The 18,999-nt window shown below is 37.5% G+C and overlaps 1 protein-coding gene across 11 annotated transcripts in view; it reads right to left on the bottom strand.

Annotated features, from left to right (window-relative positions):
• The window catches only part of CDC42BPB (CDC42 binding protein kinase beta), a 90,530-nt gene that overhangs the window by 36,534 nt on the left and 34,997 nt on the right, over positions 1–18,999 (bottom strand). For all 11 annotated transcript variants that reach the window (XM_064423276.1, XM_064423275.1, XM_064423277.1 and 8 more), the window contains exons 3-8: positions 13,086–13,169; positions 9,432–9,527; positions 5,019–5,167; positions 2,965–3,058; positions 1,471–1,671; positions 366–614 (exon numbers count right to left, since the gene is read on the bottom strand). In XM_064423276.1, coding sequence (XP_064279346.1) covers positions 366–614; positions 1,471–1,671; positions 2,965–3,058; positions 5,019–5,167; positions 9,432–9,527; positions 13,086–13,169 — 873 coding nt within the window. The remainder of the gene's footprint in view (positions 1–365; positions 615–1,470; positions 1,672–2,964; positions 3,059–5,018; positions 5,168–9,431; positions 9,528–13,085; positions 13,170–18,999) is intronic.

Genomic DNA, 18,999 nt, shown 5'->3' with positions numbered 1-18,999 from the left:
ACAGAGAATATATGTGTACTTGTAAAGACAGATTTTTTTTTCACCTTTGAAAAGGCATAAATCCAAATGCTAGCTCCCTGTCCAGGTAAACTGAAAGGGCAACTAAGAGGCCTTTTTCCCTACCTAAACATATCTTAACTTCGACCATGTAACAGTAATGCAGTCTGGCAAGTGCTACCACTTAAAAAAGCAGCTCATGATTTCTGACAACAAAAAATGCCAAGAGATTAAAAACTTTAATTTTTCACATTTGGAGTGACTTATTTTTCATCTCTTTCTTTATTCTGAAGTAAGTTCTCACTACCACCTTACAGTGCACCAAGGATGCATACTTCCATTAGTAATATCTAAAAACAAAGACTCACTGGATTTCTTAGTACATCATCATCTACATCAAAGTTTGAGGTGTCAGAAGGACTGCTGACTTCTGGAATGTAAGGTGCTTCTAGGTTTCGGATGTTATCCCAATTAAGTCCTTCAAAAAATGCATGAGACTTAAAATCCTCTATTCCATTCTGTCCCAGTCTACGTTCCCTGCTGCAGATAAGTCTCTGAATAAGATCTTTTGCTTCTTCAGATACGTCTGTAACATGGGATGGAAACTGAAATCGTTCCTAGAAAACAAAACAAACAGAGAAGTTTTTAGAGAAGGAATTAATTCCGAAACTTACAACTGTAGTTTAAAAAAAAAACATTAAACTACACCAATAAAACTGGAAATGAATAGTCAAATGTTGTTCTAGTTACAGCGAGCAATGACAGAGCACAATTCAATACATTCAATGACAGACTTTTTGTCTTAAATTGTATTTCAAGTAGAAGAAATCATTTTTCAATTTCTTTAAAACAGATCTGTTTCATCTGTGATTACAATAACTCTGTTAGGAAAAGCAAACATTTTTTTAACACACACCAGGATTTTTACACACTACAATATATTAAAGATTATACAATAAAGACAGACTGGTATGCTTAGAGGTCCACTGATCTCCTGGAGATTAAATTAATTTCAACTCTTAAAACCCCATGATGTTAGTCAGTTCTTTATGTTGTCCTATTTAAGAATGTATTTTTCTAATATATAGGTTAAATATCTGTTTTTCTTACCAAAATATAATCTACATTTAGAAAATATTTCTATTAAAATAAACATAAGATCTAAAAATTGTAATTACCACTAACAAGTGAAATTACTCTAGACTGAAGAAATTGGAGTAGATTTTAATTTTGATTTTGTTATGACTTAGATTTTCCAACAAGAAAATCAGCATTTAGAGAAAAGTTTCAATTTGTTGAAGAATTAAATTTCTGCAGTTCAGAGAAGCAAGCTTCCTAAAACCTGAACCAACAAACCTCCACAACATCAATCTAAAACACTGTGCAAAAGCAAACAACTGCCATCACTTCAATATCCTCAAGTGCTAAGTTTCTCTGTAAACACAAACTCAGGAGATTTAATACAGCTCTTACTTCATGATTCATAATCTTCCCATAGGTTTCCACTAGTGACTCTGCATAGAAGGGTGTTTCACCATAGAGCATTTCATACATGCAGACACCCAGTGACCACCAGTCACACTCAGGCCCATATTTCCCCATTCCATCTTCCATTGCTTGCAGTATCTCAGGAGAGATGTAGTCAGGAGTACCCACTGCTACTGATGACTGTACCTTAAAAATAAGGCAAACATAATTCTCATAAGTTTCCAGCTTCTCTCAGCAACTGTTTTACTCAAACACTAATATTTCTGACAGAGACACCACAACATAGTTCTGGAGAAGGAAGAGATTCATAGCAACATAACAAAGGAAATATTAAGAAAGTAACAAAGACTGCAAAGATTAATTTCCATTCTACTGCTACATAAAATCAGTTGATATGTTTTATTCTGAACACAGGAGAAACCCAAAATAATCACAGATACTGTGAAAACAGAAAGACAAAATATACTTTTCCTTTGTGTCTGTTTATATTTTAAAACTGCAATTTGCTGCCCAGAAGTTGAGTAAGTAGGGAGATCAGGTTCTACCCCCGAATTTTACAGTTTCATTTGAAGATCATAGACCAAATTTCCTGGGTAAGTTTTATTATGTCAGAAATCAGTCAAATGTTTATTGCTAATGTGCAACTGGATATACTACAGGAATAAGGTGGAGATTTACTCTGTGCACAAGTAATAGGGAAGCCCTGACCATCAGGACAGACTACTCTCTAGGAATATGTTCTCAATTCTAATGGCTCTTTCATTTTACATTTTTTATGGTAAAGCTTTGACAGGCGTTTTATGACTAAAGAACATCAACAAGATGTGAGTTTGTGCCAAAACCAGTGAACGATGGTGCATGCCATACTTTGGCAGGACTGGCACCCCTGGAAATACCCTAAATGAGGCAAAACAAACAAAACCTGTCACAAGCAATTCAGCTTTTAGAGGTAAATCCAATCTGCTGCACAAGATGGCCAATTACCATCATGTTGCTGTTCCATTTGTCAAAGGCATATAAAACAAACTGCTTATTAATTGTAGAATCAAGACAATCATTTAGGCTGGAAAAGACTTTTTAGATCATTATGTCCAGCTGTTAACTGAGCACTGACAAGTCCACCTAAATCATGTGCCCAAGTACCACATCAACACATCTTTTTGATACCTAGAGGGATGGTGACTCACCCTACTTCCCTGGACTCAAATGGTCATTAGAAGAAAAAGTGAAAACCAGAAAAATATAGCAAAGGATAACTTAAAAAGTTAGCAGTCTGTAAAATAAGGAGATGGAAGATTTCAAAAATGCATTTAAGTATGTTGAGTTATACTGCACCCTCAATTTATAGCGTGTCAGAAAGTTCACAATCTATCACACCCCGATGAACACTGATGATGTCTAATCTCTTTAAAACCAGCAACTAACTCACTCAGAAGGTCCCACTATCAGCAACCCAAATAAATGTAGCTTCATACATACTGTGCCATCTTCACTCATTTTCAGACAGGACCCAAAGTCTGCCAGTCGTATGTGGCCATTCATGTCCAAAAGAACATTATCAGGCTTTATGTCCCTGTTATAACAGACAAAAGTGAAAGGATTTAAACACACAGTATTAGCTGTGCTTGTAGAGATTAATCTTGCATCAAAATAACATAGAATTTTACCCAGTGATGTAAACTCTTTTTGGTACTATTTATGACTCTCTCCCCCTGACCAACCTTAAACCCACTAGTTTTGTTGCACCATAAAATCTGCACTTGTTTTGAAATGTGAAGTTTCAAATGCTACTACATGTGTTGAAAAACTTAAAAACTCTACAACACCTTCAGTTTAATCTTTGAGAAGGAGACCAGAATTACTAGGAGTAAATAAAAATAAGGTGCTCTAATACACCTTGCTACATAATACACCTTGCTACATAGATGTGGAAGCTGACAATGGCTGATTTTTAAGGTGCTGAATTCCAGTTTCACACTTGACATTTGTGAGAAAAAACGTGATTTAACAAAGGGTCTTCATATTTGTAAAAAGCCTGCCAATTGATACATTTTTCCAACACAAACTTGAATTAACCTTTTTTAACTAAAGGCTAATGCTCTGAAATTAATTACTGAAATGTCACTAATACTGCTGCTCATTAGCAGTATTAATACAAAATAATAAATGCTAATCTATGCCTGTCTACATAAATTTAAATGTTAAATGCGTATTTACTTGTCATAAGACACAAAAAATATGTGCTGAGAAAATTGGACTATGTCACCATGCCTCCCCAAAAAATAATTAGTAATTCTGTATTGTTAAACTTATTCCATACATTTCAGTTCCAGATATTGTCAACCTTCCACAACCACAAGTCAAGCTCAGTAGTTGCAGTGGACTATAAAAATTAATACACAACTATACACTAATTTGTTTGTTTTTTAAAGAACGTTGCTGACTGTGGCACTTGCAGCATGAGCCAATCTGTGCTTGGCACGCAGCTCTCATTTGCCTCAGGGACCAGAACTGCTGCTCAGAAAGGCTCAATGCCTCCTCTCTGAGCTCCACTGTCTCCTATCTGCAGCTAACAGGTCTTATAAGCCCTTAAAGGGTCCTTGAAACCCTCTCCAGAGCAATCCTCCTCATCCATTCCAGCTGCCAAGCAGTGATTTCTTGGGCATTGGCACACGTCCTGTTCAAAGCACGTGTTTTGGTCACAGAGCCACACTCTCCTATTGCCACAACAGACCTTCATTCAGCCCTGTGAAAAGATGTAGCTGCTCAGTAAGTCAGGCCACCTTCCTTGGAAATTGGTGCAATGGTGCCTCGGGTGAACTTCTCTGAGTCTGTAACATTTTTAAATCCCCAAATATTGTCCACATTTACTCACAGGAGTTTTAGAGAGTTTAAATATCTTGTCAATATTTCAAATAGCAATCAAAGTGCAAACAGCAGAGCTCAAAGCATTATAGCTGAGAATTCCCTATGCTTTTTGAACTTTAACTGTACAGCTACTACCAACCACAACCTAAGTTTATTTGATGGCAGCCACTGATTCAGAATACACATCTTGTGTGCAAAAACAATTAGACCAGCACATGCCCACTGATCAGAAAATCTGTTTGAGGATGATCTCAGGTAAGTAGATGCACTGATGTTACCATGGGCTTACTGTGCATAAATTTTGCAGAATGTCTAAACATCTGTAGAAAGTTAAAACCATTTCAAACTGCTTCAAACTTCCAGGTTGCTTGGACAAAGGCAGATAAATATTTATTAAGTGAATTGAGAGTAAGTCAAGAGCCCTGATTAAAAATAGAACAGACCTTAAAAGGTTAGTCAGATAAATGTCACTGCTTCTGACACCAATCCATCAAAATTTGATATTTAAAATAAAGTAGCTTATACAGCTATTATACAGCATAAAGTAAACCTGTGTCTATAGTTTGGTTTTGGCTACTGTGTGCGTTTGTATACATAGCAGTAAACTTGGGATTAACTTCAAATAACTGTATTTGTATTTTTTGCCACATGAGAAGGTATTTTACCTGTGCACATAATGCAGCTCGTGTATGGAATGTATAGCAAGCACCATTTCACCAATGTAGAACCTAGCCATATCTTCAGGAAGCTTGTCTTCAAACTTACTGAGAAGTGTCAGCAAGTCACCACCAACATAGTAGTCCATCACTAGATACTGAAAATAGAGAAATAAAGCAATCAAGTACTGAGAGACAGATGGCAAGAAAAAAAAAAATTAAAGTTCATCAGTTAACCCCTGAAAAAACCCTTTCACTATTTTTTTCTGTGCCTATGGAAAGCAGTCAAAATTGGTGGTCTTCTGTTTTATTTTTATTTACTTAGTATAAAAAGGTATCATATTCCTTTATTAATCACAGAAAGAAAGGCACATCAGCATTTAGTTCCTATGATTTAAAAAAACCTGAACAAAATGTGACAACAAAGAAGTAAATCAGGGTGAGTTTATTTCTGTCTTAACTAGTATAATAAAGAAAATTTTCTAATATCACCAAAACTGATGCATGTCATCAACTCTTAAACTGAAAATTTCCAGAAGATGATGAAAGAAAAAAAAAAGTATAGTTAAAATCAATATTTGATGCAGCTTAGTCTAAAATATACATTTTATTACTTTTTTAGTTATGGTACCATTTAAATACTACTTGTTCTTCCTGAAGTGGCACTTATCAACATCTTCAAATACTCATCTTGGCACATTCCACATCATGGATGTATAACACAGCTGGCAGGAGTCTGATGGCACCACACATTACTACACTATCCATGGATGCCCATAACAAGCTAAAAGCACTGTCAAGCCAGAGGCACTAGTGGGAAATTTAAAAGGAAAACATCAGTGTTCTTTGAAAAAGTAAACAGCCTCCTAGGCCAATCAGGCACCATCCTGTCCAGGGAAAGGACCAATACTGATAGGGTGACATGAAAGAAAAGGACTCAGACATGCTACTTGTTTCTCATACCACAAAAAAGGATTATGTTTGAGGTATGTCTTAGCAATATCCACCTAAATCCAGACCATTACTTCAAGTATAATGACTTCATCTAGTACTACCAGTCTTGAGCCATTTTGTTCTTTGTTTCCCAAGATGATTTGATATGTGGTTTTAAGACTAACTTTGCTTACTCTGGAATTAAGTTTTCAAAGCCATCATCTAATTTTTCTCCTCAAAGTAAAGCAACCTAGAATCCACTGTCCCTGCCACAGATACATCTTCCATGAAGGAAACTAATCAAAGAAGACAGAAATGCAAAGAACATGAAGTGCAACTCTAGCAATTTCCTCACAATCTTTTACATTAAAAGAGCAACTCCAAGAACCACAAGTTTTGGTATTTTTCTCTATTTTATTCAAATCACCACTTAATCTGATAAGCAAATTGCATCATTTATGCTGAAATCAATCTGTGGGTATTGCTTCAAGGAACTTTAAACATGTACTGAACACTGTACACAAGCAATATTTATGTTTGAAAACAAAATGCTACAGACAGAAGCCATCAGTCTTCTAAAAGAGATATTATCTTGAAGTATTTTCTCTCCAATTCAAGGCAAAGAGGTTTTATAGAACCTTCTGCGGGAAGTGAAATATCCTCCCTGTCAGAGACAAGGTAATGCACTTCTGTCAGCTCCCAAAGCATTTATAACTCAGCAAGAACTCAGGTGACCCATGAAGGAAGACACTTGGATCACAGAAACATGGTGATATCTCGTCTTTGAGTAAACAGAACTTTATTAATTTTTCAATTCAAAATTATCTGCTTGCCAGAGGTGCTTCACCCTTCTTATGGGGTTAAAATAAAAGCTATTCTGATGCTGAAATCTCGCAGTAGTGCATTTCTGCCAGGAAAGTGACTACATTGAATGGTGAGAGTACTTAGGAGTCAAAGGAAAAAATCAAAATACTCTCATGAGTACCCAGAAGCCTTTGAGAGGCTGACAGCAGGGAAATGCACATATGCCCTTTTTCATGAATGAGACTGGGTAAGAAAATTAAGAGATCTGAATCTGGAAGAGATGGAGAACTTCAAGTTCCATGCAAGTTTTCAATATTCATGGACTATGTTTCACTTACATCATATCTGCTTCAGCTAAATCACCAAAGGCTGATTTAACCCATCTTGACATAGGCTGTCTCTTATGAAAAGTTTTTAAGAACCAGAAAAACTTATGCAGCATTTCCATGTAATGTAATTTAAGAACTGGCTGTTTAGAAAACAGTAATGCATGGTGCATTTACTTGAAAGGTTTTAAAACTACAAGAGCAGAACCAGAAAATTAATTCCAGAACATATATATTTCATAGAATTTTGTATTTCTTGCTTAAATATAAGTTCTGCATTATCAAATGCTCTGTTCATACTAAAGGCAGAGAATAAAACTAAGTACTTTTAGACTCTCCAAAGACAGATACTACTTTTCTATATTAGTATCTTACTTTTTATTTTCTTGTTCTGAACCCTTTATCACGCAGCCAGAGGAAGCAGAGCACTAGGTGGGAGAAGACACAAGGCTCTCCCTCTGCTCAGGGTTAGCTTATGTGGTTTTGCATTTAAGAATCACTAGATATAATACACAAACATCACTGGGAGAAAATACTGGAACCTAGAAATTTCTTTTGCAGAGGATCAGGGTGGAAAACCAAGCTCTGTTGTCTGTTCTTATTTTGTTCTCAGCTTTGTATTCCATTCTGCAAAGACCATGGGTGAACAGCACAGCTAAAAAATAAACTAAATCTGCCCAGGCTCTGTAACAAGGCAGCACTCTCCAGGATGAGGAAAATGTAGCTATAAACTTCTTCAAGCTCCAAAGAGATCTCTCAGCCCCTGGACAAGTACTAGATGGTCTGGAAGAGAACCTTCTGTCCAGCTTTTTGGATGAATTGATTTCTTGATGTGTTTCACCTTTTCCTCATGCATCATTTACAGCAGTGACTGAGATGTGGATCCACTCCATCTGTGAGCACCAGACACTTACAGGAGATGGTTTCTGAGTAACAGACCAAATTGGAAGACAGCACCTCAGCACATGCAGCAGCAGACCTCAGGCAAGCTGGGAATCTGCTGACTTTGGCTGCTAGGCAGAAATGTTGCCTTCTTAGATACTGGATTTTAAATTAGATGTCTACATTCTGCTGTCAAGTGAAACTTCAATATCTAAACACCTTTGGGAACTTTGGGAAATGGTTCCCCCTCTGTGCTGTCTTTGCTATTGCTTGTTATCTCACACAGCTAACAATTTTTCCTTAGGTAGCTCCATTCTTACAAGCTACTTGGAAATACAAACCAGGATGCTATTTATGCAAGTCTGAAGGTTGCCTCTGTGGGAATTTGAAACTCCAAGCTGATCTGAAATCATGAGGTAGTGCTGGAGACAACTAAACTGCCAGAGACTGAAAATCTGGACCTATCACAAACCATTCAATGGAAATAGCTTGTAAATGAGGGCCTAAGATGTGACTGCTTATTTTCCTACTATGTGCTTGGTATTCTAAAAATACTCCAACCATGACAAAGTAATGTGTTTTGTCTCAGCATCTGTGGAATGTTTGAGTATTTACTAACTGCTGCTTAGTTCCTGAACTATTTGGCAGTCTTTTATTAAATACATTTTTCTTATTTATATTCATGACTTGCTACCATGCTACTAAAGTGTTAAGAAAGTGAAAACTTTCACACTAAAGCTATGTCAGATGTTACAGAAACAGCAGGTTTGTAAACCCAGCCTGAAGTAGCCATGGGGAAGCTGTATGGTTAAGTATATTGGGGCTTTACTGACTTTGCTCCTAATCAGTACTCTGGTGTATTCTGTGACTAAAGTGAACAGGCTTGTATATCACAGTTCTAGTAACCAATCATAAAGAAATGTCATAAGAGTACAGATTTTCTTTATAAATGTTTGCTAAAGTCCCTCAAATTACCGAGAGACCAATCTGCTGATTTAAAAACATATTTTATAGAAATACTTTTAAGAAATAGGCAATTTTTCCCCTAAGGACAATAAAATACCAAACTTTTAAATTGATTTTGCCAATTTAAACCAAAATCTTGCTTTAAAAAACATTATTTATTTAAAATAAAATATTTCTTACTTTCACAGAGTTAACATATCTCAGATTAGTTAAATGCAACCTTATCCAAAATACTAAATTTGAACATGGTATTTTTTTATGCAAGGCGAGATTAGTTAATTTAAGATGCTTAATTAAATTTCTATATACCACAGTTCTACACAACTTTCTCACTTTCCTGGAGTTACAGACAGTCCCTTTGAAGTTTTGCTTCAAGGAGAAAACAAGAACGTTGAAACACTGCTGTGAGGCATGAGGTGGACGGATTTAATGCACTAATATTTTTTAAATATACCAAAAACAAAGTTCTTTCACAACCCAGAGCTTTTATTTACTGATGAATCAAACATACCAAATAGTTCTCATCTTGAAAGGCATAGTGCAATGTAGTAATCCACTGACAATCTCCATTCACCAAGACATTTCTCTCCTCTCGGAAGCAAGCTGTCTAAAGGACGAGAGGGGGAGAGAAGCCATTGTCAACATCAACAAGTAGTTTTCACAGGATGAATATACATGGATGTTTTATGGGATTATTTCAAATTACTGAACAGAGGTCTCTATTCATTTGGATGCAGTCTACACAAGTGACATGCCAGGGAATCTCTGCAGGTTTTAGTCAGGCATTCAGTCGCTCTAATCCTGACTGCAACTTTAAAAAACAAAACCAAACAACCCCAAATCAAATGAAAAAAACCCACCAACCTCCCTTCCGCCCCACCAAATCCCAAAAAAAACTCCACACCAACACACAACACCCCACAACACCAAAAAGCCCACAAGCCAATTCAAATCAAAGCTAAATCTTTGTTTTACAAAATATTTTTAAAAGTTAGAAAATAATAACTTGTCACTACCAACTGCAGCAGAAAGATAATGGCTCTAGGAAAGTAAGTCTGATTCTTCTGATAAAGACCTTTATGAAAACAGTTACATGTATACTTTTATTACATCACAGTCCCAGTTGCAGACACTGCTAGCACACTATGGGAAATAAGCAGATTTTACTATTACTGTGTTATCTTTGTCCAGTATAATACATTTTCATTTTCAATAATCCTTCCTCAACTTCAAACAGCACACTGCAACACTTCATAGAAGCAAGTTCTGTGTAACAGGTTTTCTCAGCATCTTTACATAAAACTAACTTTCATAAACTTCAAGAGAGTTCTCCCCAATAAAAATATATTAATGTTTTTATTGGATCAAAACTATCATGAAACAGACCTTGGGATTCTTCTACTACTCTCAATCCAGAGAGGCATTATCAGGATATTTGACAGCTACAGACTGAAGTGTTTGGGCTCTAGAAAAGAACTGATTTTTTTTTTTGGTCATTGCCACTTCTTCAAATGTATTAGAAAATGTACTATGGAAATGTGCCTGGGAAGCCCAAGCCTTACCATATACTGACTGCACCTTACAAATGTATTTCCCCTCAAAGGAAGCAAAGTTAAATGTACAATTTTACTGAAGACCAGGCTGTGGTCACATTGTAAATTAGTAATCACTGGTGCAAAGAGAAGTAAATTGTAATTAAATGGCAGCTGAGTGGTTTAACGGTTTATGAATGCAAGGACAAAGTAGCGCTCTGCAAAAAAGGCTGGCAGCCACAGCAGCTCCAAGTAATCCTATCCCCTTCCCACAGCACCAGAGCATTGCACTTCTCAGCTCTCCTGGCACCACGATGTGAGGAGGCTGCCAACACTGAGAACTAGTTTGTTTATTTTTGAAGACATCAGTCCCTTGATCCAGTTCACTGTGCAACCTCAAATAGCGAGGGAATGTTATGAACACTGAAAACCCAGAAATGCTGCTGAACACTGCATCATGAATTCAGAGCACAAAATTCTCCTCCTCTGCTTACACTAGCTTAAAAGGCCTTGAGACGTGACTTGAAAAAGCATGACAGGCTACCTAATCAGCCAGTCAGGACTTATTTGGAACTGTCAACAGTAATACACTAATGACTGTGTATTTTGCTGTGAGAACAACGAATACAAATAGTCCTTATCAACATAAATGGCATGCCTATTTTTGCTTCCAACCCATTTATGGATGTCAGGTGATATTCACTAACCTTTCTTTTATTTGAGTGGCTTCCAACCATAAGGGTTTTTTTTCTTGCAGCAAGTACATGAATAAGCAGTATTTTGCTAATTTCTTGCCATGTTTTATGTCATGCACAACAAACATAAACCAGCATAACAACATGCTTTTTAACCCACTCGTGATAATAACAATAATATTTTTATATAATAATAGGTGAGGTGGGTTAATAAAATACTAGAAGTCTGCTTTTTCAGTGGAACTCTCCATTTAAGAAGCTACTGTATTCTTGCAGGCTTCATTTTAAAAACTAACAGGTTTTACCACATTTGGGAAATTTTTAACACCCAGATGTTGCATGAACTTGATATGCAGGTTGTTAACGTCCTGCTTATCCAGAAATGCCAAATCAAGCAAGCCAACTCATCAGGAAAAGACAAAGTGGTCCTGCAGAAAAGACAGTTCCTTTATTGTCCTTTGTAGATGGGGAAAATCAGAAGAGAGAAATTTTTTTTTTGACTGTTACTTTTTTTAAGTTGGGAAAACTATTGCTTAGTATACATCTTTCATGTCTGCCTGAGAGGATGAGTTAGTTGCATGATTAGAACACAATTTGTAAACAGCTGTCTTCTCTACATGCAAAAGCTGCATCTACTTAGGCCACATAATGAAATCACTTTAAAAATGACTGAAGTAAGGCAGCATAGCTGTATTCCCATTTGAGCTTGGGAGACCCCTGCAAATATTTGTGCTTAAAATAATTCTATACTGACCAATCAATCAGCACAGCTGAAATCTGCATAGAAAGGGAACCAAATTTCCCTCCTACAGGGAAAGGCTTAATGCAGAACCGCTGATGCAGCACAGCCCAGGGTGTGAAATCTCCTGACAGCTCAAAGGAGAGCCGGGTGGCAGCGGCTGCTGCTGCCTCTAAAGAAGTGCATGGATGGATGGACGGACAGACTGTGACTAAATCAGGCAAAGGCAGTGCTGAAGAGGGGCTTAACAAGAGGGAGGAGACTTTGTCACAGGAAAAGGCCTGGCACTGACTCACTGAAAGGAAGGGAGGGAATAGATAGGGCAGGCTGGGGGGAGGAGGTGTCAGGAAGGGGACAGAAGAATGGGACAGGGAAGGGTCAGCTAGCTCAGACCTCAGCAAAGCTGCTGTTGCTTGCCCCTTAACCGAACTGCTGCAAGTCCTGATGCAATACATGTCTTTTCTCTTCAAATCTATTGCTCATTTATCTGCAAACTTACATAATATTATGTATGTGCCATAAGGTTTTCCTCTACCATGGAGGAGTATGTGTCCTAGAAATACCTAGATGAGAAAGCTGCTTTCCACTGTGTATTCTTAGTATTTTCCTAATGTGTGAAGTACCCATTTGCCTTTAGATTTACAGAATTTGTTGTGACAGTGTGCACCTCCTTTCACCAAAAAAACCCTTCTTAAACAGATTTACCTTCTTAACACGTTTTGTTTTACAGTCTGAATCTGATTCCAAAATATTTAGCTATAGTTTTACTAGCTATATAAATCCTGTTACAAACTGTAGGATGCAAAGCTCCTTAATGGATGCTTTCTGAATGGAACAGAAGAAAGACCTTTTTCATAACATTTTTGTATACAGCTGTGAATGTCATAGTAGCACCAATCTAAGCTTTCATGTAGTCTTTAACTTGCCTTTACTGTAAACAAAAATCTGGCCAATAAATTCAGGGTAAGAACTAGGGCAGACTGTCTGGTAAATGAATACACAGTAATGCTGAGAACAACAGATGCCTAGAAGGGACTGTCAGACTTGATTGCATTAAAACAGCTTAAGGGAAAAAAAAAAGAGAAAAGAACGAAGCTCCTATGCTCATGAAATAATTCTTCCTAATCTGGAAGAGCTTCAGTGTAATCTTTCTAATGTCATTTTAAAAATTCTCTGTGTTAAAAAACCGTATTACTTACCTCTGCCCTTTTAAGCATTTCCCATTTATTTAGAATTTTCATTGCATAAATGCGCTCTGTACACTTCATTTTAACAACTGCAACCTGAAAAATTAAGATATCTTTAACAGGAGCATGGTCAGAAAAATACAATATTTAAAGAGATCAATACTCACACAAAAGCATGGTCAGAGAAATACAGTTTTCAAACAGTTTAATTTCAGAAATCCATAAAATAAGTTACTAAGGAGTCATCAGTGATCAAGTGACACATTGATGAACTGCAGTCTGAGTCTTTGCTCCTTCTGTATTCCTCCAACATTACTACTATGTGCTTGATGCACCCTGTGTGGTCAAGAGCTCATGATGAAGTACATGGGGGATGATACAGGAGGAGCATGAAGCTTTTCATATGAAGATGTGCAGTAAAGCTGCATTGTTTCCCAAGAACAAGTGGGGCTTGTAGTCATGCCTGCAGCCAGTGGGGCAACATTTAAAAGGGCAGCCTGAGAAAACAAGAAAGGCTGCTGTCAATAGAAATACACTACATTTGACTAATTTGTTTTCACATTTCAGGTCTCAGAAACTTGAAAGATATTTGCAAATTAGCATGCTTTTGTGTACCTTATGCAGATATTTTAAAAGAAAAAAATATTCATTTATTTATTCACCATTTTGCTTACAGCCTTTTACCATGCATGCTGTGTATTAGACTTGCTTACACTGATCTATTATGAACAGTAGCTCTGCACACAGCTGTAAATGGAAGAAAAAACAAGAATACAATAACTTCAAGACTTAGGAATGCAAAGACTTTATTTTGACCAAGAAAATGTACCATCATTGACCAAAGTCAACGTATTCTCAAAGACCAAAACTAATTCTTCTTGTGGTAATGCCGTAATTTCCACAAAGTTCTTCCAGTTGGCAAAAGAAAAACAGGCACCATACTAACACAGCAACATTTTCACAGGACTATACATGGACTGTTTGAATATTTCTACTGCTATTTCTACCGCTTCTCAGCTCATCTCTATTTCAGAAGCAGAAAACCAGTTTTCACTGCTTCCAACACAGCTCTGAATAGCCATGCGAAAAGGAATGACATCACCTCGCCTCTTCTGTTGTTTAAAAACTCTTATCTAGAAAGGATTCAGCTACAGCAGCTTTAAGAAGCTGCTGACTATAGAAAAAGGCTGGAATAGTGCATCAAGCACACCAACATTATAAAAAATCTTAAGTCTTGAGGAGGGAAGAGGAAAATGTAGTGTCACGCTGTACCTTACCAGTAAAGAAGTTCCAAGTGAGGGGCAGGGAAATACTGCTTTGCCAGTAACACAAGAACAGGGAATTCACATTTACACAGACATCTCAGCCTGCAGGTACATAGCTCAGCCCTCCACCCATCAAAGAGTGAAGCTCCACTCACCAGGTCACATAGTGACAGCACCTTGTACCCACCTGCACAGCCATGCGACAGACACATAGCTCTGAAAAAAACATACCCACTGCAGGAAAGCCACGGGAATCTGGCCCTGGACACAGCTGGGAAAGGCACAACACTAAGAAGCAGCTTCTCTAAGTGAAGCAGAATATCCAGAGCTACATAACAATCCCAGTGTCTCCTGGCCTACGAACACCTCCCACAGAAACTGCTCACGCTGCGGGGGAAGGATGAGCAAGACAAGAAAGTCTCAAACCAAACACACGAGGTTCCTTGGCACATATGAAACTGTTCAACTGACCTTCTGTAATGGCCTTAAATGTAAACAGCCTTGCTCCTCTTTTCATCACAGTTAAAAGTCACTGTAAAAACCTCTCTCCATACACTTAATTGGGTCATTACCCTGATCCAGCTGAAGGCACACTCTAAGTCAAACAGCGCATTAAAAGCTTTGAGAAACTGCAAGATGCTGACATTACCCACTACACTTTTTAAACTGTTCCAGAGAGAACGTGGTGACTCAGGAAATGCCCACACCTCCAGTGCAGGGACAGGGACAGAGCAGCACCAAGGTTACCTGCTGCAGAGGAGAGGTTACCTGCTGCAGAGGAATGAACCAACGCTCTGCAGCAGATGCAATTTGCAAGCAAAGCTCTGTGTGCCCCGGTGTAGCAACATTCAAATTTCATAACACCACAACACTAGAACTGCCCAGCCATTTCAGTAGAAACACAGTGCACAAATCAGAAACCCAGGCAGGCATCTACTGCACTTTATCTAAGACCATCACTGTCCAAAAGCATTGCAGGATATCACAAGTTTGGAGTGTGCTCAAGTGCTGAGGAGCGATGGAAGCCTGGCATCATGGAGAGCAGGCACAGCTGAGGAGCTGTGTAAATGTTAGAACAAAGTGGCAAATTAAACAGGCCTGGAAAAAGAAGAAAGGAAAAGAAGAAAGGATGCCAAATCTCTAGGACTTATTTAGCAATTCCCCAGTCACTAACTATATTAGTGCTATTTATTTTCAACTGAAAAGACTGCTTTAAAAAGGCCAATTTAAACTTTCTGGAGGAAGATAATTGTCTTCTGTGGAAGAGAAAGTATAGTTCATAAAAAGAAAGCTGACTCATCTTTTCACATTAAGTGGTTATCAAGTTATGGCACCAGCAAACACACTGCTGCTTTAGTTATAAGGGTGACAGTGGGACAGCTTTTCATCTCAGCAGAAAAATTCATTGAACCACACAGCAAATTAGGTAATTCCCCATTAATTTTATCGCTGGAAAGAAATCTTAGGACTGCTGAAGATATCTCACATTACATTACAGTCCCAGTATTTTGGGACTGTAATGTCAATATTTATATTGACAGAATTTTTGCCTGACTAGACCTGACTCCTCAACCAATTCAAATAATTAGGATTTTTTTTTAAAGAAAACAAACAGAAAAGCATAACCCAAACTTCACTGATATCTGTAATGAAACAGGGAAGCACAAATAAAATTATGCCCTGATAAAGTCAGTGCTATTATATGGAAGAATACTGTTACAATATTGGAAAAGATCCTTTCTTCCATAAAATACCTCAGCATTTCCTTGAGCTGCCTTTCTTTTACTTTCCTCATCAGGTGGCAGCATTTCTAAGTTTACTTTTGTCATAATAATGCTTTGTCTCCTTCTGAGACATTGCAGTAGAGTTGTTTTTTCTTCCTTTTATATTAATTCTTCCTTCTCTGGCATACCTCAAATTCAGTTACAATAACCACACTGACCACTTTGTGAGATCAAACAGAGGCCTCTTATACTGCAGTTGTGCAAAGCATGCAAGATGTCTGGTTTTAAATATGATGGTTTTTATCCTACATACCAATCCACCACATCTACTAAGGCAAGGGAAAACCATTCAGGTGGTGTTCAGACATATTCCAAAGGACATAGATTTGTACACTGCTACAAATGTCTGCTTTAAAAACAAAAGCATTGTTTCTATCTTCAGAGTTTAAAAGTGGCTGAACAAGTGCTCATGTTATGCACAGACTAGGATTTAATATTGGTTTTCACTCTCCATTTTTAAGCCTAATGCAATTTACACTGTATTAGAAGTTTTAAAAAAAAGAAGTATGCTAAGAATAATGAAAGGAAAAAATGTACAAGCAGAGGTATGATAAAACAGCTTCTCAAGAAGATTGAATAACCTAAAATATTCCAGGCCTGGAAGAGGCAACAGCTATGACAGACACAGGAAACCATGAATGTCAAGGAGAACATGAACAGATAACAATAATTTGCCATTTCTCATAACACAGACATTGAAAAGCATCAAATTAAAAAAAAAAGAAGATTAAGGAAGTATTATTGTCAGAAAAAAGTTATGGAACTCAGCCACAGGCTGCTGTGGCCACTTCAGTATTCAGAATGTATTAAATACAGACAAGCTTAATACCTGAGTAACACACACTGCAGTGTGGGTCCCAGTGACCACTGATCCCTGACTTAGAGGGGTGGGCTGGGGACTCAATGAACCCTCAGCCACTGGAAACTGTGAGAATTCAGCTTTGCTCTGTTCTTGGGTTTTTTTCCTACATCTCTCTACCTGGCCAAAGAATTGGGACATGGGCTAACCAATCCACACACCTCTGGCCCAGAACTACCATCTTTAATACCTGTGTCAAACTAAGGAAATTAAAACTTATTCCCAATGCTCAACAATCACAAGGTAGTCTGGTAGATATTTAGATGATTCTGTTTTATTAAGTCTAAAAATGTGACAAGAAAAAATTGCAGGTGCAAGGGTTCCCCCAGCACTGCAACCCCCCTTCCATCTGATTTGATTAGCATCACCATGACTCCTCATGCTCAGGACTGAGGCAACAGGAGAACTGCAATAAAGCTCGAGTATGTTTCCTCAAGGATTTCAGAAAGCCTAATGAATCCTAGTGCCTTCACTTCAACCAACTTTCAACATATTTATGTTTTAAAAAAAAGTATGACAAGTGGGGCTAAAACATAGCTGAGATCCATCTATGGTAACTACAAGGTAAAATACCCCATCACACTTGTATTGCTTCTGCCATCCATTTCCTTGCCATATTCTGTGTCTCAAAGCTCTCTTGCACTTGTAGTGCAATAAAATAAAATAAAGAACCAATATAGCTAAAGTAGCTTTCTAGACTTCAGCAAGAGTTAGTTTATTTTGCTTCTTGAATTGTTTTATAGGAGTATTTTGCTATGTTTTGATCTTCAAAACCCACTCAATACTGACATTTAGGGCTGCACTGTGCAAAGTCATCCCAAACCAAGTTCCACCTTTCCCAGTGTTCCAGTGAAATCTACAGGGTGCAAATCTGAGCCAAATCATCCTCTACAGACAAGACAGAACTTCCCAGGACTGCACTGTGCCCTCTGAGTGACACGATCAACATCAGTAAGCAGCATCAAGTTACAAGTTTTATTTTATGTAAATGGTTAAGTATGGTGCAATAAAGTGCAGAAATCATTTAAATATAAGACTGGCTTTCCAGAAAACAATTAAGACAACTAACAAGTATTTCTTAAAAATCATGCAGGCATTAATTTCTGCGAAGACAAGAAAACTCACTAGGACACTATTCATGCCCATGGCACCTTGAACTTAACTTATCTTTAAGGACTGGACTTACAGGGATAAAGTGAAACTGCAAAATGTTCTCAGCTGAAAAGAAGAGGAACACAGACAGAGGTGATAATACTTGTGCAAACAGCTCATAATAGCAGGTAGTTAAGAAAAAAGGCAAACTGAATCTGGAATTCACAAGCAGACACACACCACTGGGGATAGCTAAACATTACTGCCTTACAATACAAACTCAGGAAACCACACACAGCCACACCTCAGAAAAAGAAACTTCATCTGGAGCAGGTGTGAAAGAGGACAATTGAGGTGATCAAGAAATTTAGAGCCTCTCATTCTAGCATGGGAATAGAAAAAAGCCTTACTTGCTAAAAAAAAAAAAGAAAAAATAAAGTGTACATTATTGTTATTATTCAAGGTCAGGCTGGATGGGGTTCTGACCAACCTGCTCTAGTAAAAGGTGTCCCTGGCCCATGGCAGAGGGGCTGGAACGAGATGATCTTTAAAACCCCTTCCAACCAAAACCATTCTATGATTCTATCTAAAAATAAAATTGGAAGGAAGGGCATCAATAAAAGTGGATGATAAAAGATCTCCTTAGTCTAACAGACAATAAAATTACATGGATAAAACAGTGTAAAATCCCATGAATTAACCTTTGATGGGAACTTGGAAAGGCTTTAGACATTTGAGGAGAGATTTTAGTCAAGCCTTTCAACTGGGAGAAGAGACAAAATGTCATTTCAGATGTAAACAATTTACCCATAATGTCTTATTACCAGATATATAATTGAATATTACATTCATTTCCTTTGGCTAAAGCTTGTTTATGCCACATTTACTCTACTATTTCTGTCTCATGTTATTGATACCCTGCACAC

This window comes from Passer domesticus, chromosome 6 (genome assembly GCF_036417665.1).
Source record: "Passer domesticus isolate bPasDom1 chromosome 6, bPasDom1.hap1, whole genome shotgun sequence".
In the NCBI taxonomy this organism is placed as follows: domain Eukaryota; kingdom Metazoa; phylum Chordata; class Aves; order Passeriformes; family Passeridae; genus Passer; species Passer domesticus.
The sequence above is the reverse complement of the archived record's forward strand: the minus strand, read 5'-3'. Positions and strand labels throughout refer to the sequence as shown.